This window comes from Suricata suricatta, chromosome 7, assembly GCF_006229205.1.
Source record: "Suricata suricatta isolate VVHF042 chromosome 7, meerkat_22Aug2017_6uvM2_HiC, whole genome shotgun sequence".
Classification (NCBI taxonomy): Eukaryota; Metazoa; Chordata; class Mammalia; order Carnivora; family Herpestidae; genus Suricata; species Suricata suricatta.
In genome coordinates this window covers 113,908,280-113,929,206 of record NC_043706.1, presented here as the reverse complement: position 1 = coordinate 113,929,206, position 20,927 = coordinate 113,908,280, and the positions used below count along the sequence as shown (strand labels likewise).

Genomic DNA, 20,927 nt, shown 5'->3' with positions numbered 1-20,927 from the left:
TCCACCAACCCTCATGAATACTAAAGACTAAATAGTCATGACCTCTCTTTTATCCATTAGCTTCCAGAGTGGGGATCATTCCATAATCAACTCTATACCACAAGTGCCCACCACAAGGCCTGACTAAAAATAACATTTAATGAACCAATGATCAATTATTATTTTTATCTTTTCAACTTGGAAAGAGGGAAAAAAAACAGTACCTTAAAAGAAATAGTATCTCAGAATATCATCTTACCCTGCTGGACACTTTGGCTCAGTAATGTTCTCACATGTTTCTTCCACCCAACTTTTCTCTCCTAAAAAATTTTCAAGAAATAAAACAAGGTGAATATATTGAATAGTGACAGTAACAGTGATACTGAGAGGCATCTTAGGAAAGATTCCAAAAACAAAATATGTTAACACACATGTAGGTAATATGGGTCATGAGTCTAGGGAAATATAATAAATATATTAAGTTATTATGTTTCAAAATAAGAGTTAGTTGAAGAAAAAAAATGAACTAAGTGCAAGACTCAAACATATTACTGTATTTGTGAGAACTTAAAGGCATCTTTTCCATTTTCAAGTTGTTCCTATTTTCAACCAACATTTACAACCCTCCTGTTACCCACCCAGCATCTTCTAGTATTAAATTCTTGATGTCTTACTTCCTCTCTTACCAGTTTCAAAAAACCCTGTAACGGTTGCACGAAACCTCACAATAGGATCAGTTTACATAATACCCTAGAACCTTGGGCAGTAATTTCACATCTACTCTTTCAACATATGGCAGCCATTGCCCTCATTTACTACAAGGGAACCTGTAACATAAAGATAGCCAGGACTGCAAAAGTGATCTTTCCACAGGCGACATTAAATATGTAGCTAATATCAAAATAACATGAAGGGATGGTAGCAGGAGAATGAGCGCCTAGAGACAGAACAAGATTTGCCCTGTGTAGACAACAGTGATAAACAGATTGATGGGTACATACCTTCTTTATTTGAATTTAACTCTAAAAAATGGTTTTTTAAAATATTTTTTTCAGCTAAGATAGTTGGTCAACAAATATGACTCCTAATATAAAAAATAACACCAGTGTAATACCCAGATAACACCTAGGAGGATGTTAAGCTGCTGCAGAACCCGATGGGCGCAAGGGAACCTGACCTTGGCACACAGAGCCATAGTTGACACAGCAGTCACCCTTGTCCTTGCAGTCATCTGAACAGGAGCAAAGGCTTCTGGGCAATCTTTTCTCACCACACCTGAACTTGCTACAAATCCATATATGTTCTAGAAACAAAGAACAACAAAAGACATGTTACAGCCCCAATGTAATAGCTCTGAGGTTGACACAGAACTGTTCTCTTCTAGAGCACGATCTAGGGGAGACAATGAACTATTTCAGAAGTCACAGTTACAGAATCTGTCACCACAGTGTCGGCCTGAACTAACAGACAGAACGCATGCAAACAACAACTGTTATTATTTCACTAAAAAAAAAGAATTCCATCATTTGAAAACATGGACAAACATGATTGTTATACAATTCATATATAGATCTTGGCTTCCTCTACCAGCCATTTTTAGGGTTCTCAAAATTTAATCTGAATCTGGCTTACTCCTGTTTAAACAGTCAATATCCATGTCCTATGTAGAGAAATCCAAACCAAACAAAATTTACATATTCTGATGGTTTTATTTTAAAGTGTAAGCAGATAACTAAGTGCACCTGAAACTAAAGTAACATTCTGTGTCAATTATACTTCAATAAAAAGAAGTGGATGTCTAAGAATTCTTGTTTTAATGAGTCCACCCACATTGAAAATACTCATACTTTAAGAAGCCTTTTTGAAGTTTAAGTGCAAGTTAGATTATACAGGCTCTTGGCATACATTAAAAACAGGCACAATTTTGCTATCCATAGAGTGTTTAACAAAGGCAGAATATGTGAATTTTTTTCTCTAAGAAAATAGAAAGGCCAAATTTCTTAAAAATCTCAAGTGAGTGAGATAAATCACATTTCTAAAAGATGCAGAACTTTCTTTTTGATCTTTTACTAATGTCCAAACATCATCTTTTCCCCTGCGTATTTTCATTTACCTGGTTCAATACACGTCTCCTGGTAATCCAGACAGCAGTTTCCAAGGTCAACGCAAGCAACATCACAGCGGCAGTTTCCAAATGTTCTCTCAAAACAGCGACCTTTGCAACTTTTAACTGAAAATATTGACTGATGAGTTAGATGTTTCTAATCACAGAATCACGAAGCAAACATCAACTAGTACATCTAAGTTAGATTCAAATCCTACTTTAGAAAATACAGATCGGGTAATGAAGTTATCCAAGAATCTTCACAAATGCACATAGAAAGTGGCACAAATAGAAGATTCTATCTCTTGCCATGGGGAAAAAAAAAAGAACTTTTAAAATTTATTACAAACCCTACTGGGTCTGATAAGACTTCAATACTTATGACATGGTAAAGAAAAGTCAAAATAAGGACTTGTTCTTTTTTTTTAAGTTTATTTATTTATTTATTTATTTATTTATTTTGAGAGAGAGAGAGAGAGAGAGAGAGAGAGAGAATGAGAGAGAGAGAGAGAGAGAGCAGGGAGGAGCAAAGAGAGAATCCCAAGTAGGCTCCGCACTGTCAGCACAGAGCCCGATGTTGGGCTCAAACTCATTAACCGTGAGATCATGACCTGAGTGGCAATCAAGTCAGATGCTTAATCAACTAAGCTGCCCAGGCACTGCTCTGAATAAGGATTTGCTCTGAATTCTTATGCTTACATAACATTCTGTAAAATTTCAAACTGTGAGAAAAGATTTTAAAAGTAATTATCTGAATATTTCAGAAGGAGAAAGAATACCCAACTCACCACACTGTCACTCTTGGTGTATAAAAGAAGCATTGGGGGCACCTGGGCGGCTCAGTCGATTAAGCATCTGACGTTGGCTCAAGTCATGATTTCACAGTTTGTGAGTTCGTGCCCCGTATCGGGCTCCATGCTGACAGCTCAGAGCCTAGAGCCTGCTTCAGATTCTGTATCTCCCTCTTTCTCTCTACCCCTTCCCTGCTTATGCTCTCTCTCTCAAAAATAAATAAAGATTTAAAAAAAATTTAAATAAAAATAAGAAGCAATGTGCATATGCAGGACATTTTGCAGGTCTGTCCCTCCCACCATCCCCTAAAACACCCATCTCACCTTCAGATTCCACCTGGTTCCTACATTCCCCAGTCAAGGTCCGATTTCCTTGTTTTAAGCTTTTATAAAACCTTGTCCTTCCCCTCAGTCACTTAATTCCATTTGAACTAGAGTATTTGATTAATATTCCAGGCTCACACTGAACTACCAACTTCCATTCACTCATTCATTCATTCATTCACTCATTCATTTAGAGAGAGTGAGTGCAAGCAGGGGAGGGGGAGAGAGAGAGAGAGAGAGAGAATCCCAACTCAGGGCCGGATCTCACAAACAAGGAGATCATTATCCGAGAGCAAATCAAGAGTTGGCCCTTAACCAACTGAGACACCCCTGGACCACCAACTTCTTGAGAACAAAGACCACACCTGCATTTTACCAGCCAGCGAGATGCTTGACCACAGCTGGGGCCAGTAAGTTTTCGTTAAATGTATAAATGGTGGACATGGAAGGAAAACTTTTAATTAAATACAATAATTTTATTTTGTGTTTACTGCATACCTGGAAAAAGCTAGGTTTTCATCAGGAGGGTGAGGGAAAAAAAAACACCCCACTTGTAAAATAATGCAGGTACAACAGAAAACAATGAATAATCCTAGCTCCTGACTTTAGCGGTCTCCTGACCCAAGAAGACACTGCCATGGAACTTAACTCTCATGAGACTGGGAAATTTGGCAATTTTAAAGATATGAAATGACAATAGTAATTTCTAAGGTCAGGAAAACTAACATCCCTGACCTGGGCAGGGGAACTATTTGAAGTTGATTAAAAAGCACCTAGTAATTTTTAAAAATACTATGTATGCTATGTTAGGTTTAGATTAAAATTGTTTTTTTTTAATCCTTCCATTTTACTTTTATGTGTTAAACTAAACTCAAAGTGAACTACTTCATGCCTATGCATAGATGAACATTAAAAGGCTGTAGCTACTTAATTTTGTTAAACGTAGACAGTTTTGCTTTAGATACACTGCTGACCAAAAACATGAAATTAATACATTTAATTCATTTAAGCAATAAGTGAAAAATTAAAAGTCAGCAAAATTTTTTAAATGACCAATATTACAATTATAGAAGAGTTGAACAGGAAAATAATTTGTTCAGTTTTCAAAACTGAATTCCCTAGGAAGACCATCAGTGATTTCACAAGGCAGAGGGGTGGGGGGATCTTATTTCAGAGTCAAAATATTTCAGAATTTTATTATTTATAGTAATCTCATCAATGCTAGATAGCTTTCTGCATTCAATATAAAGAAAAAATATATATAGAAGCTTAAAACTGTCATTTCACTATGGCTTTGAAATCACCAATGCCCGTAATTTTAAGAGCTGTAAGGGCACGTGATGATAAATTTCGGTTGCCCAATGATGCTAACTGGCTACCAGGCAGCCTTTCCAGACTGCTTCAGCAGCTAACTCCTTGGGATAAAAAGAGTGTCCTGGGAAAGTCAAGGAGACGGCTCCAGGGTACAACCCTGGACATGTAGGCAATATTGGCTTGTTTGTTTCATGGCTCTTAATTTACTTTTTGTTGTTTTGGGGGTTCGCTCTTTGGTTGAATGTTGATCATAGCCCCTCTTTGTTGTTTTAGGATGACGTTTTACAACCAAATAAAATATTATATGTCTAAAATAGTCAAAGAGCTTTAAAAAGACTCAAACCAGTATCAAATGTGCAGTAACTCTGGAGGACCCGCAGATTAGAACGTGGTGCTTTTCTCCATCACATTCTGAAGAGGACTAAATGGTAACACACACCCATATGTGCACACAGACACAGTAATTACCTTCTTTGGCACAGCTCGGTTTCAACCCAAATATACAACCAAGGATTGTTGTTAACACACAGACTGACAATACCTGCGGGGAGAAAAAAGAAGATTATATAGCTTCGAAACTCTTCTATTTCTTCAAATGTTTCTAAGCGTGCTGGTGCCACTCTGTCTCCTGATGTGGGTACAGGTCACGCGGATATGTGTGCTTTGTGAAAACTCAAACCGCACGCCCACACTTTGTGTGCTTTTCGGGACAGATGTTCTACTTCAAGAAAAAGTTTGCTTCTGTGTCAGTAAACAAATCTGTGCCATCCAAGATGAAGGTTTCCAGAAATTTCCCAGTTAATACAAATGAATCCAGAGAACTTGAAATAATTAAGGGAGGGAGAGAGGAAAATCAATTTAGAGATTCAATTTCCTACTTATTATTCCATAAAAGGCAGTGTGAGAATATTGGCTGCCTCTCTGCACAGGTTAACTACACACCTAAACAATATCCTCATGTGCCCCATGGCAGCCCGTGGGAACGGGCTCTGGACAGGGTTGGGGAAATGCACTGTGGCCCCAAATATTACCACAAACTGGCTGTGTGGTTTGGGGAAGATCACTTAAGGGTTCTGGGCATCAGATTATTCAACCTATAAAATTAAAGGGCAAGACTATATGGACCTCTAAAAGTCTTTCCAGCTCTAACATTTTGCCACATTCTTACTCCCCACTCTTGCGGCTTTTGATAGTGTAAAACAAGTAGATACCACCAGATAGAATTCTTGTTTGAAAATTAGGAGAAAAAAAAAAACGAGCAGAATAATCTGTAGATCTGTAGAACAACCCTCAATTTTGTTAGTGGGATGGAGTTTCTTTGACAGCTCTCTGGAATCTCACTTTGCAGGAAAATCCAAGAAACTACACATTCAGTGCCAACTATGTGTAATGACTATGTTATGCACAGGAAAGAGATACCTCAGGGAGCTGCTATTTGTGTGGGAAAAGGTAAAAATAACAGCATAAATGGCCCATATTTGGCAGGCTCCAGGAGGCGCCTGCAGTTACATAGTTGTTTAAAGGAGAGAGGTTGGGGGTGGGGGGGAGGGGATGGGGAGAGGGAGACCAGAGAAGGCTTCATGGAGAAAGCCTTAGGGCGAGCCGTGCAAGGGAGGAATGATGGTATGATACTGCCAAGTGGAGCAAGCGTGTCGGGGGAAGGCTGCCATAGGAAAGGCCTGAAGGAAGAAATGGAAGACAGCGGATGAATGACGAGAAGCCTACTCTGGCTGGAAAATAGAATATGCAGACGGGAATGGATGCAGTAGGGAAACATGTTTCCCAAAGGCCACGATAAAGAGATAACAGAGACAAGGAAAATGGGTGAATGGGAAGGATGGGGTGGATGTTGGGTGCAGGCTTTTAGGAACTTCCTCAAATAAAACATATCAAGTACTGACCATATATACCAGTCGCCAGGTTTAGGTACTGGACACTCAGTAACAAAACAGACATGACCTTTGTCCTCAAGGTGCCTAATGTCAAGTGACTGTAAAAACTAAAGAGAAAGTAAACAGTAAGCAAACTGAATCAGCAGGTCTAACTTATTTCAGAAGAAAATGGGGTAACGGAAAAGAAAGCAAGAGTACAGTGGGTCTCAAACACAACTGTGTCTGGGTGAAGCCTTTTTTTTAAGGAAATAAAAAACCCTAAGCGTATGTATATCCATTCAAATAGGAAGTCATCAGAGGAAGAGCTGGAACAAATATGTAAATAATGTAAATGGAACAAAGTATCAGAACACTAAGGGATGCTCCCAAACCTTTTGAGATGTAAACTAACACAAAGATGTGAAAGGTGTTTTTTTAAAAATTTAATGCTTATTTATTTTGAGAGAGAGCAAGAGCACAAGTGGTGGAGGGTCAGAGAGAGAGAGAGAGACAGAGAGAGAGAGAGAGAGAATCCCAAGCAGGCTGTGTACTGTGAGCACAGAGCCAGACATGGGGCTCAAACTCAGGAACTGTGTGTGAGATCATGACCTGGTCCAATATCGAGAGTCAGATGCTTAACCAACCGAGCTACCCAGGTGCCCCATGAGAGGTAAATTTTAAGTCTCTATCAAAAACATTATAAATTCTTATGGTCAATTATAAACATAAGAAGGAAATGAAAAAAATTGTAAATCTCTTCTGTATTTACTATACTGGAATTTAAAACATGGACGATTAAAGTTTTCTTGGTAATAAACTCAGCAAGAATGGTCTGAGCAGTGTTTTACCTTCTCCCCATCACAATCCATAGTGAAACTCTTCAGTGCCTTAACAGCCATACTCCTCCCTAAGCACAGATCTGTCCCCATGTTGTGTAACCTTTGCACTTTTATACCGTAAAGTATCTTCAGGAGTTTGTTTAGCACGGTTTCTTGTGCCAGTGTCATTTCCTCTGGGACACCTTCACCCTTTCCACCACAACCGCACTCCTCACTTGGTAGGTAAACTCGCCATCACGGAGTCCCTCTGGCTGCATAGTTAGTCTGCTGAACAGAGGCAGTGCTACCATTGCCACAGTTTGCTTTTCCTTCTATAACCCCATTTACATTTGAACTCAATTTCACTTCTGGCATCATCACTTTACTTAATTTTCATCTTTATCAGCCAATTCTCTCTTTCAGTTATCCATTTTTATAAAATGGTGCCTACGTACGTTCACCACCGTAAGATGGTGTGATGCCTGTGTCCTAAGTAACAGATACCGAGTAACCAATCATTGACAGACTTAAAAAGAAGCCACACTGGTCGCTGACCACCATATGCATCTGTTTTGTATGCAGCGATGTGTGGACTGGAAAAGCTAGCAGCAAATACTGTACTCTATGCAACTCCTCCCAGTGAATAAATCTTGGAACTGAAATTTGAACCATGTTGTTGGGGGGCTGGTGTTATTTAATTAAACCGTGGTGACCAAAATTGAACATGCCAGACAGTCATGCAAAATGAGGGCTGCCTGTACTCTTACAAGTGGGCAATAGAGTTGTTCCAGGGATGCTTATTTCAAAACTGTTTGTATCCACAATGAACACAAAAACAAACAAAAAACAAGAAATAACCCAAGTTCATTTTAAGAAACTGGCTTAAAAAGTCAGTTTGAAAAAAAAAAAAAGTCAGTTTGATCCACATAATCACATAATCTCAGGTTACCCTCAGAGATAGGCATGTCAGGAGTCAGAGAAGAAGATAAAGACCACAAAGACAATGACTAAGACAACAACAACAACAACAACAAAACTGAGATAGAGCAAGAAGAAGACAGAAGTAGCTGGTGAGGGACCCCCTCAATCTTCTTGGGCAAGTAAGAATATCTCCAGAGTGAAGCAGTCTGGCACTCTGTAATAAGGAGGGAGCGCAGGACACTGAGGCTGGCTGCAAGTCAGTGTGACAACGGAGACAGAGTCAACAAGAGCATAAAGACCTGCAAGCTCTGGGGGCCCTGCAGAACCCCAATTCATGGATTATAACGGACCCAAGTGGACGGAATTCCAGGGCTGGGAGCAGGGGGATTGTTGGGAGCCATTTCTGAACTCACTAAGTTGAGAATACTCCTTATGAGGTTAAGGCAGGTTTTGCACAGCCTCCTGCTGTCAGATGGTGACCAATGTCTACCCCCTACTCAATTATTTTTTGAGCACCAACCCCCCTCCCACAGACACCTTGCTGATTGGTATCCAGAGTGACTTGTCCCCTTATTCTAAAATATGCTGATTGCACCTTGTGAAGGAACTTACTGTAGGAATTTCTTCTTTTGTGATTATAGGAGCAAATATTACATTTCCTGAGAAACCTGTTTTACTTCCCCTCAAGAAAACAGGGGACGCCTGCTCACAAAGAACTAACTCTGCCCTTGCTATGCTAAAAACATTGTCTTGTATTTGAATGCCGAAGATACCTTCCTTCCCCATATAAGCATCCAAATCACCTACATCAGTCACTATTGATAAAGATTATGTATGAGTCTTCTACCAATGTATGTTCTGGGAAATTTTTACATACCAAAGAATTTGTCATCAGAAATCATTATCTAAGGCAAATGCCACTTATGTGCTGTACCCATAAATTTTTTACCATAAATAAAGCTGACTCTCAGGTCAGGGCAGAGATGCCTGCCTGGTGATCAGAAAGAAACTTGTGGCTCTCTCATTCCCTCCCCCTTTCATCTACACTGTCCATCCTTCAGGGAGCCCTGGATCTGCTGGAGCTGGACTCTGGCAAGGGATGGAACAAAAAGATAACATGGGGTGGGGGATGGGAAAGCATGGGAAACAGAGCAGAAAAGCTGATAATAGTCAAAAGGTGGCCGCAATGGCTGAACAGGGTTGAGACCATGTGGACACAGATGTTCCAGAACTGGCAGAAGACAGGGCACCAGGCCCACATGGAAGTGGGAACAAGGGAGGGAGCAAGGAAGGAGCAGCAACGGAAGTTATGAGCCTGAAAGGAATTTCAGAGTTTGAGTGTTCAGAAGTGGGACTGTTTGGAATGAGGTAAAACCAAAGGGAGAGACCTGAATTTGGGAGAAAATAATCCTTGGAAATAAGACAATCTAAAAGTCCAAGTACTTGCACTAGTAATCAGAGTTATGTTTATACCAACAAATAAAAATCACAGTGAGAGAACTTTGTTTACATTCTGAAATGTATTGCCTTAAAATACACACTCCCTCACTGCTGTAAGAAATTCAGTCATTGAGATGTATTACCCACTAGTGTAGTTCTTACCAAATATAAAACAGAATTTGTGAACAGTTCTGTTACAATTAAGTCTCACCTTGATGAAAATCACGGGAAGATTTGGTGGCAAGCAAGCATTTAAATTGTAAGCATGCATGGGGTGCCTGAGTGGCTCCATCAGGTAAGCATCCAACTTTGGCTCAGGTCATGATCTCACGGTCCGTGGGTTTGAGCCCTGCATCAGGCTCTGTGCTGACAGCAAAGGGCCTGGAGCCTGATTCAGATTCTGTGTCTCCCTCTTTCTCTCTGCCCCTCCCCTGTTCACTCTGTCTCTCTCTCTCTCTCAAAATAAATAGACATTGGAAAGAAAATGTTTTTTAAATTCTAAGTATGTGTTTAAAACACACACGGTATAGTGGGGTACCTGGGTGGCTCAGTTGGTTAAGCGTCTGACTTTGGCTCAGGTCATGATCTCACAGTTTGTGAGTTTGAACCCCGTATCGGGCCTGGAGCCTGCTTCTGATTCTGTGTCTCCCTTTCTCTCTGCCCCTCCCCTGCTCGCTCGCTCTCTCTCTCTCTCTCTCTCTCTCTCTCTCTCAAAAATAAATAAACATTAAAGTAAATAAATAAATAAAATACGCACGGTATATGTAGGTCTCTCCCCTTATTAAACAGCAGCAGAGGCATGATAATTCTTTGTATTATCTCTCTATTGCTAAGAAATGTTACCTAGACTTAACTTGTATAAGGTAATGCAGAAGATGGAAATGAAACAGAAGTATGACAATAGGAACAATCAATTATCTATAATCACATCCATAAAAGATGAAACTTACATCACCTACTGCTGTGCTAGTAGTTTTTAGTCACAAATTTCAGAGCTGTGAAATAGAAGTCCATTTTAATTTCTTCTCAAAGTAGATTAAGACAGCAATGTCAAAAGTCACTATTCATTTCTTACCTCTCTAACAATTTAGGTAGGTTTCATATTTTGATACTCGCTTAGAAACTGGAGATGAGACATTTTACCTTAGACCACATGGAGCCACCAGACATACAAGTAAAGTGGCAGGATGTTTTGCCTCTACATTAGAAGACTATTGATTTGGGAGTTTCCTCCTTGTTTAGTTAGAGTACCTAAATTATTCCGCGTTTCTTGGACATTTAGTGAACCAAAAGAAATAGATACAAAGAAAGTACTCAACTTTTTTCCCTCACAGACTCCCTTATGTATTAATATAACATGTATTATTCTTTACCGAGCATTCATTCAAATATGAGTGCCTGCTCTACACAGTCCCTTTGCTACAGGCCAGAGAGACGAATGAAAGCAATTCATACCCTGACAGAGAAATGAAGCTGGGGAAAGGGGAGAAGGCATGAAAACAAATGATTACAAAAGAGCTACAGCAGATCTATGTAAAAAATGTTAACATGCTGGGGTGCCTGGGTGGTTCAGTAGGTTAAGAGCCCGACTTCGGCCCAAGTCATGATCTTGCAGTTCATGAGTTCAAGCCCCGCATTGGCTCTGTGCTGACAGCTCAGAGCCTGGAGCCCACTTCAGATTCTGTGTCTCCCCCTCCCTCTGCTCCTCTCCCACTCATGCTCTCTCTCTCTCTCTCTCTCTAAGAAATAAAACATTAACAAAAATCTTTTAAAATGTTACCATGCTAATAGCACACTGGAGAGAGAAAAAGGAAAGAATGGTGATTAAAAGAACTTCACAAAGACAGATTTGGAGACAAAGGTATTTCCTGTTCAGTCAATAAACAGAGGTTTGAGTGTCTGCAATATGAACTGTATTTAGATTCTGAGAATGGGGGGGTCCAAAAATAAAACAAAAAAAGAATTTATGGTGAAATCCCTAATCTCAGAGTTTACCATCTGATCAGGGTGATGACTTTAGAATTTGTTAATGACAAAGACAGGGAATGGTGAGAAGCAGCCCGAGAATTAAATCACGTGGCAGTGACATGTGTGATGGCACTTTGTGCAAAGGCAGGGAGGTACGGAAAACCGCTCCGGTCTGGGAGAGAGAAGGAGAATAGCAACAAGAAGCATGGCTTGTTCAGTACCATGTGCTCGGCACTTTTCTCAGTTCTACATCACATTGTTTAATCACATTATATATAACACAGATTATTTAAATGAACCCAGTTTAGGGAAACAGAGCTGCAGATTGCCGACCAGCAGCAGGGGCAAGATCTGAATTTAGGCGGTCAGGCTGTAACCCAGCGGGGCAGCAGGGGACAAGGGAGTGCTGGATAGAGGGCTGCGGCCTCGGAAGCATTCAGCAGGGAGCTGCTGGGGCATTTAAATTTGAAACTGACAAGAGTGGTTTTACAAATTCATTTTTTTAAGTTTATTTATTTATTTTGAGAAAGTGAGAGCGAGCAGGGGAAGGGCAAAGAGAGGAGGGGAGAGAGAGAACCCCAATCCGCACTATCAGCTCGGAGCCCAATGCAAGGGCTGGAACTTATCAACTGTGAGATCATGACCTGAGCAGAAACCAAGAGCAGGGACACTTAACGGCCTGAGCCCCCAGGCGCCCCTGGGTTTACAAATTCTAAATAAAAAGAGTGTTGGGCAACATTATGGGAAGCTCTGGTACGAGTCCAGGAATGAAATGGGAGCTTGGACTTACCTGCCTCTCCTTTCTCAGGAGATGCTTTGTCTTCCTCTGTTTTTCCTCACCCCGATCACTGTAGCCCCCACCACGCTCTATGAGATCCATGTCTCTGACCAGCCTGGAAGTTCCAGGGGGGTAATCTGCTTACTTCTCTATTTGCCATGTCTAGCATGGTGCCTAGTACGTAGTAGATATTCGCCAATAATGGTTGAGCTGAACATCAAGTTGTGACTTCATTAAACATAATTTGGGGGAAAACCATAAACTTCCCCCTTTTCTTCATATGACTTCACAAAGTCAGCCAGTTTAAATACCTCTGTATCTGCTTTATATAAAGGATGTCTACAAGACATAGACATGAAAAACATTTTTTTAGGAAATGGTTGATTGCTGGATTTGGTATTCAAATGTGACAGATGTAATGTAAATGCCTATCCAGTGAAGACGAATTAGCTGACCAAACTGCCAATCAGTCCTCTGGCCTTGGGCCAAAGCTGCATGCTTTCTGACAACAACTCTGTGAAAACTCAGATCTACACAGTGCTGAGTCTTCAGGGATTTCCGCCCCCCCACCCCCCCGCCGGAAGATGAGGATTAGACAGATGCTCAGAAACTTCCACAGAAAATTCAAAGGGAGATTCAAAGGAAATGCCATACTCTTGAAGAACTTTTAAGTAATACAAAGTTTAAAGGGCACGTAAGAACAACTGCTTGAGTGGATTAATGAGCTGTGTAAGGAAAGGGCTTTCACTTTTGCTTGGCCTCTTATACCCTCCATATCATTTTAGCTATGTTAGACTTAACTGAAGGTTTTCCCACATGGCAGTGATATTTTATGTAAACTAGTTTATGTAAATGAGCAAATGAAAATGAGGAAAAGAGACACCAAGCACTGAACAAGACTATCACTTTGGGACAAACGAAACTCAGTCTCTGAGTAAAATAGTGAAACTCAGGAAGTTGACTTCTACCTGGGAGATTTTCAGGTTCAAAATGGCTAGGGGTTCAAATCCCATCTCTTTCATTTTTCGTCAGCATTCCACAAACATTTCTTTAAAGCCTAGTAAGTCATGTCAAGACTGATCTAATGCTGGGAATACACCAGTGAACAAAGTGATTTCAGTGCATGAGGAGCTTACATTCCAGTGACTTCTAGCAACCAGAAACAGTGATATGGGAATGCTTCATATGCTAACGAAACCTCATTTTTAGAACATTTCTAACATGGTGATAATACCTAGCTCACAAAGTTGACACGAGCTTTGGGCACAATGTACAGGAGGTGCCTGGATTGGTGATGGGGGCACAGAGGTGCTCAATAAATGACCGTTCCTTCTAGGACCAGCCACCTCAGTAAGAGAACTGAGGCCACTAACGATGCTTTAACAGTTACAATACAAGCAACAGTTAAGCAAACTACAGGGTATTTTTTTTACGCTGTTAAAAGAAATGTCATAAACTAGTATATTAAGACTTTCTTCTTTTTTTGTCTTTTGTTTTTAATTCTGGAGTAATCTGTTTCCAACAGTTGTTGAAGACCATGCAGTGGTTAAAAAGAAATCTATCCAAAAAAGGCAACCAAAAGAGAAAAAAGGCAAAGTGTTGTATTTCAGGGGATGATGGTAGCAGTAATTTTAGCTTTAGTTATACAACAGCTCTCCAGCCCGTCCTAATGGAAAGGGATCCATATGAACACCAATGTGCATATTAGAGGGCACTTCAGATCCCCCTCAGCACACATAACAAAGTATCCTTAGACTGATCCAAATGCCGTGGGCATAAGAAGCTATAGAAAAATTCTGAAACACCTTAAAATATTCATATTGTTTGACTCAAAAATTACACTTCTTGTAGTTTATCTTAAGATAAAAAATCATCTATAAATATTTATTACAAATATTTACATGTGCATTATTTACAAGAAAAAATTAGACACATACACACTCTCCAACAATTGAAAATGGCTAAAGAAAATATGAAATACTTACATAATTGAATATTATATAGCCAATAATGATGACACAGAAGAAATTTAACAGCATGGGGAAAGACACATTATGGACTACAAGTTGCAAATCGTAAAATAAAATGGGTCGTATAATTTTCTGCTACACATGATATATCTTTTATAAATAGTCTTAGCTGTGTCTGATGGGCTCACGAGTGACTTTTTTTTCTTCTTGGTACTTACCTTTATTTTCCAAAGTTTACCCAGTGAACCCATATGCAGGAGAACTAAGAGGGCTAGTAGATGGGTATTATGACTCAGAGTAAAGTTTTCCCATTTTGGCATTTCAGGTATCTTTATGTTACAGGAAGCTCCTCCCTGCCTACTTACTCTAAGCAAACTGCATCAACAAATTCTGCTTCTCTTCAACCTCTTTTTTTTTTTTTTTTTGAGAGAGAGAAAGAGAGAGACAGAGTGAGAGCTACCAGGGGAGGACAGAAAGAGAGGGAAAGAATCCCAAGATCCCAAGCAGGCTCAGCACCACCGGCACAAGGCCTGATGTGGGGCTTCTACTGGTGATTGATGATCGCAAGATCATGACCTGAGTTAAAATCAAGAGTCAGATGCTTAATCGACTGAGTCACCAAGGTGTCGCATTCAACCTCATTCTTAAATATCCCTCATTCTTAAATATCAGTCAACAGCCATGATTCACCACTCATCTGCGAGAAGCATACAATATGAGATAAACAAAAAGTGTAAGATCAACACAAAGAAAAAATGGGAGAGGAAGAGAGAATAATATTAAAAACAAGTATCTAATTAGTATTCTCAGTGGGATTCAAGAAGATTTATGTAACTCCTCATATCCAAAGGTCCTAATATCAAATATCCAGAATATATCAAAGAAGGCTCATACTTACATCCAAATCCAGAACACCAATGATGAAAAGACCTTAAAGTAAAAGCTATGCCAACTTCATTTAAAAAACAAAACAAAACAGTAAAGTTGCCTAAGATTGGAGTTAGTTTTCCTTTTGAGGTTTAGTAGAACTCACTGGTAAAGCTCTGTGGGCCTAGAAAGATCTGTTAGTAAACTTATAATTTTTGGTTCAATCCCTTCATGGGTTATAGAATTATTTAGATTTTCTAATTTTTTCTTGAGTCAGTTTTGATTAAGTTGTATTTCTTCTTGGAATTTTCCACTTCGCCTATATTTTCAAATACATTAGTATAAAGTGATTTATAATAGCCCTTTATTATTTTTTCAGTGTTTGTACATTTTGTCCTTCTTTCATTCCTGATATAATGTGCCTTTTTTCTTAGCTTAATTAGGCTCACCAGAAGTAATACTCCATTTTAAAGAATCTACTTTTTGTTTTGTCAATCTTCTCTTTAATACGTTTATTTTTTATTTTACTGATTTTTGGTCTTGTCTTTATTTTTTCTTTCCTTCTGTACCCTAGATTTCATTTCACTCTGTTTTCTTTTTAATAAGTTATAGATATGGATACTTAGGTTATGGCTTTATAGACTTTTTCTTTTTTAATATTATTCTTATCCTAATGTTTTAACCCTTCAAGTTATTGTTGTTTTATAAGTTCATTTAATTTTATGCAAATATTTATGACTTTTGCATGTTAATACTTTTTCCTTTACACCTTTCATCTGAAGTCATCTGGAGTACATTTCCTTCTGCCTAAAATGTATCTTTTGGAATTTTCCTGATGGCAGATTCTCTCAGTACCTGTTAGTTTATACATGTCTTTATTTTGTTCTCATTCTTGAAAGGCAATTCATCTGGGTATATAATTGCAATTCGACAATTATTTTCTTTTAGCATGGGGAAGATGTCATTACACCATCTTATTCTTTTAGTCATTGCTATTGAGAATTCAGCTGTCAGTGTGTTGCACTTTTGAAGGAAATATGTCTTTTTTTAATACCTTTAAAATGTTTGTTTTTACTTTTGCATTCTGCAATGTTATTCTGTCACTTGTTGATATATATATATCTTTTATTTATTCTGCTTAATATGCAATGAGCTACTTAAATCTGAGGATTGATATCTTTCATCAGGTCTAGAAAACTACCATCTTTTCAGATAGTATCCAAAATAAAAGGGGAAAAAATGGATAATATTAACAGGAAAATACTAAACTACAAGAAGTGACCTAGAAAATCTTTAAAGAATCAAATAAAATTTCTAGAAACAGGGGCCCCTGGGTGGTTCAGTCAGTTGAGCATCTAACTTCAGCTCAGGTCATAAATTCATGGTTCATGTATTCCAGCCCCACATAAACCAACTTACTTCAGTGATAAGGCTTCACATAGGAAGGGACACAGTGGAAAACAGAATTAGTAAGCTGGAAGACAGTTCAGAAGACATTATCTACTATGTACCACAAAAAGAAAGATCACAAAAAATTACCCTTCTTCCAATTTACTATTATTTCTTCCATATTTTCTTCCCAAAGAGTCAAGACTTTTATAATCTGGGTCTGATAATACTACCATCTGCAGTCATCACTTGTCTGCTTCTGCTGTGTGATATTTCTGCTGGTTTTTGCTCAAGGTGCCATTTTCCTCTGTGTACCTGGTTGTTTTTAACTGTGTTCTGTTTATTGATGCTAAAGATTTTCAGGAGTTTTTAAAGCCTGGGGTGAAAGTGTTTTCCTCCAGAAAGGATGTATATTTGCTTCTTGCAAAAATAATAAAAAAAACTTCAAATTTGAGACCACCTTCACAACTTGAGGTAGATAAAGTGAGATCAACTTGCATATACCCTTATTTATGGGAAATACACCATAAATTACACAGTAGCTAGGTCCTCCACAGATTGTTCTAACTACAAACAACATAAAAGATATGTAATATAGCATATTTATAACATATAAGATATATAAGCATGCACAATTTCTTTATAGAATGACTTCAAAACTTTATTTCTGATTTATCATATGTTCCAGAAATATACTGTCTTTCTTACCTATGGTGAAGCTCATCAAATTCAGTTTAAGAAATATTAATGCTTGCCTGTACTGTATCAGGGGATATCTAATATGATAACTGTCTTAAGTAGAATGTCATTTATCCTCATAATTATGTCAGTTTTAGCAATTATGGAAATAGTGATATTTTTATTATTTCATTAGTGAGTCTCAAGAGTCACAGAAATCATTATGGTAATATGTTTCATCTTATGGCGAGTATAGCTGGGAGACAAGGACAGAATGAGGAGCAGGTGCTAGAACGAAAGAGAAATACAACAGTCATTTTTAAGGACTAAATAGCAATTTATTAAACCACGTACACAGCTACACACACACACACACACACACACACACACACACACACGGACAACAAAACCCTAAAAATCCCTAGGGTCTTGGTGGACAAAACCATTTGTTACCAAACCACTGCTTCTAAGAGTAACTGGAAGGACCAATCAGAAGACTGATGACAACATAACAGAGGGGACACTGTGGTGGCTCCTTTGGATCTACAAAGATCCATGTCTATGAGGCACACGTTGTTACTACTACCTGCTCAAACTCGGCTGCTAAAGTACTCCTAGGAACACTCTATTACAAGCAAGCTAAGATCACAAGCCACAGCACTGTCCCTCAGAGACATTCCTAGTACTGTAGATTAAAGAAAATAATAACATCTGTTCCAAGGATACCAGTATATCACTTTCCAGAAACATAAAGGGGGAAATATTGGCTTTAAAGTGAGAGATTTGGGGTGCCTGGGTGGCTCAGTCAGTTGAGTGTCTGACCAGCTCAGGTCATGACCTCACAGTTGATGAATTGAAGTCTCACATCGAGCTCTGTGCTGACAGCTCAGAGCCTGGGGCCTGCTTCAGATTCTGTGTCTCCCTCTCTCTCTGCCCCTCCCCTGCTTATCTCTGTCTCACTCTGTCTCAAAAATAAATAAACATTAAAAAATTTTTTTAAGTGACAGATGTTAAGACAGGAGGCCACAAAAACAATCTTCAAAGACATATCACAGAAATTTTGGTTGACCTTCTAAAACTCCATCATCAGCACATTTTTTTACAATACTGATTAACAGAATTGCTGAATGTATGCCACCACTACAAACAATACTTGCCTCTAATTTGTCAGAACTCATGCCATGAATCTGTTGCAATTTTTTAAATGGCAAATACTTCTCATATTTAATAAGTAGGGGAAATAAGAAGCAGGCTTAGTTTAACAGACTTTATCAAAGTAGATTCTGGTTGTAAGTAAGGGGAAGTATATTCAGACGAAAAACCACACACTCTTCTTTGGAATATGTTGGTTCTTTTTTTAGTATCTTAAAAAAAGAGAGAGAGAAATAAAGTCAGAAGGAGGTAGAGCAGTTTAGTAGGACCCAAATTAGAAATTCTTAAATTATTATTATTTTAAATACTGGCTCTCTTAAATGCTACCATGTGTTACTCCTGGGCTCTGGGCATTTAACCTTTTCCTAAATGAGAAAGAAAGAAAATAGCAAATAGATATTTTATAACATTGAGGTCTGATAGTGTATATGTGTGTGTGTATATATATATATATATATGTACATTTCATATATATACATATGAAAACAGAGAAGACCATGCCCAACGTCTAACATAAATCTTTTGAGAGCTGCTGATAAAAGAATATGCATTTCTAATCAATTATGTTTAATAAAAAAAATTCACATTTGGTTGAACTAGTCTTTTGGGCTGATAAAACTATGAGATTCTTCCCTCAACTAGAATTAGTAGTCCAGAAAAGAGCTTGTTGGCATCTTTGATACTTAAGCAAATAGTCATTTCATCAATTCCCTGATTTTCCATGACCTATCTATCCTCATTAAGCAAGCATTTGAAGAAAAGTCCCAAAGAAAGCTCACAGTAATAGCATATAGGCACTTGTGACAATGATTGAAAAATAATTATTTTAGGGCAGGTTAAAATAAAATACCAAATTAAACAGTTCGCTTAAGAAAACAGAAACAATGTTAGTACTTTGCCATAAACCCTAAGGAAATCGTTAAAATCATAACAATTTTCAATTAAAGATATATATAAGTATGGCAAAATTGTAGCCCTGACCACAAAAAGGCCAATAACTCTCATGCCTTTATATTCAAATAAGGAAGTGTATTACATTCCAAGCTCTGTGGTACCAAGGAAGCCACATCATCTACAGTCCCCACATTATGATAGAATATTTTCTATGGTGCCTGATAAACCTAAAATATCTATGAATCTACTTTTCTCTGACAATTGATCCTACCTATATTTGGATCACTCCTGACCCCATTTCCTATACCTCTTCTCTTAAGGAATATTATCCCAAATTGTTGGAAGGCATTTTCTGAACTCACTAAGCTGAAAAAAAACTCATTGTGAGATAAGGTGTGTTTGCAAGGTAGGGGCCTCCCACCGTCAGATGGTGACTGATGTCTACCCCCCACTCAATTATTTTTGCTTGAGCACCGATACCCAAGGCGCCTTGTTGACTGGTATCAGGAGTGACCTGTCTCCTTATTCTGGCCCTGAAATGCTGATTGCACCTTGTGAAGGAACTTATTACAGGAATTTCTTCTTTTGTGTTTAAGGGAGCAAATATCCCACTTTCTGAGAAACCTGTTTTACTTCCCCTCAAGAACACAGGCTACTGACCCCTGCTCACAAAGAATTAACTTTTGCCTTTGCTATGCTAAAAATATTGCCTTGTATTCCAATGCTAAAGGTACCTTCCTTCCCCATATGGTAAACATCTAGTCACCTACATCAATCCCTGTTGATAAAGATTATGCATGAGTCTTCTACCAATCAATGTTCTGGGAAAGTTTTACATACCAAAGAATTTGTCATTAGAAATCATTGTCTAAGGCAATTGCCACTTCTGTTTTGTACCCCATACATTTTTCCAATAAATAAAGCTGACTCTCGGGTCAGTGCAGAGATGCCTGCCTGGTGAGCAGAAAGAAACTCAAGGCTCACTCACTCCCTCTTTCGCTGACACCGTCTATCCTTCAGGGAGCCCTGGACCTGCTGGAGCTGGACTCTGGCACCAAATACATAAATGTATTAAGATTCTTAGGGTGCATGGGTGGCTCAGTCAGTTGAGCATCTGACTGGCATAGGTCATGATCTTGCAGTTCGTGAGTTCGAGCCCCCGCATTGGGCTCTGTGCTGACAGCTTGGACCCTGAAACCTGCTTTAGATTCAGTGTCTCCCTCTTTCTCTGCTGTCTCTGTCTGTCACTCTCTCAAAAAATGAATGAACATTAAAAAAAAAAAAGATTCTTGGCTGACCCTGGAAAACAGTATGGAGGTTCCTCAAAAAGTTAAAAATAGAACTACCCTATGGTCCAGTAATTGCACTATGAGGCATTTATCCAAAGGATACAAAAACACTGATTAGAAAGGACACAGATGCTGGCGAGGGTGTGGAGAGATGGGCACCCTCCTACACTGCTGGTGGGAATGTAAACTGGTACAGCCGCTCCGGAAAACAGTGTGGAGGTTCCTCAAAAAACTATACATAGAACTCCCTTATGACCCAGCAATAGCATTGCTGGGGATTTACCCAAGAGAGACAGAGGTGCTGATGCATAGGAGCACATGTACCCCAATGTTCATAGCAGCAATGTCAACAATAGCCAAAACATGGAAGGAGCCTAAAT

General features: G+C 38.8%; 1 protein-coding gene across 4 annotated transcripts in view; it reads right to left on the bottom strand.

Annotated features, from left to right (window-relative positions):
* The window catches only part of ENPP1 (ectonucleotide pyrophosphatase/phosphodiesterase 1), a 76,793-nt gene that overhangs the window by 36,070 nt on the left and 19,796 nt on the right, over positions 1 to 20,927 (bottom strand). For 2 of the 4 annotated variants that reach the window (XR_003910829.1, XM_029944794.1), the window contains exons 1-5: positions 12,321 to 12,485; positions 4,981 to 5,053; positions 2,093 to 2,209; positions 1,157 to 1,282; positions 239 to 299 (exon numbers count right to left, since the gene is read on the bottom strand). Coding sequence is in view for 3 of the 4 variants with exons in the window: in XM_029944794.1 (XP_029800654.1) it covers positions 239 to 299; positions 1,157 to 1,282; positions 2,093 to 2,209; positions 4,981 to 5,053; positions 12,321 to 12,410 (467 nt within the window). In the remaining variant the exon portion in view is untranslated. Of the gene's footprint in view, positions 1 to 238; positions 300 to 1,156; positions 1,283 to 2,092; positions 2,210 to 4,980; positions 5,054 to 12,320; positions 12,486 to 20,927 lie in introns of those variants that run through there. The other 2 variants (XM_029944796.1, XM_029944795.1) reach the window with 1 other exon arrangement.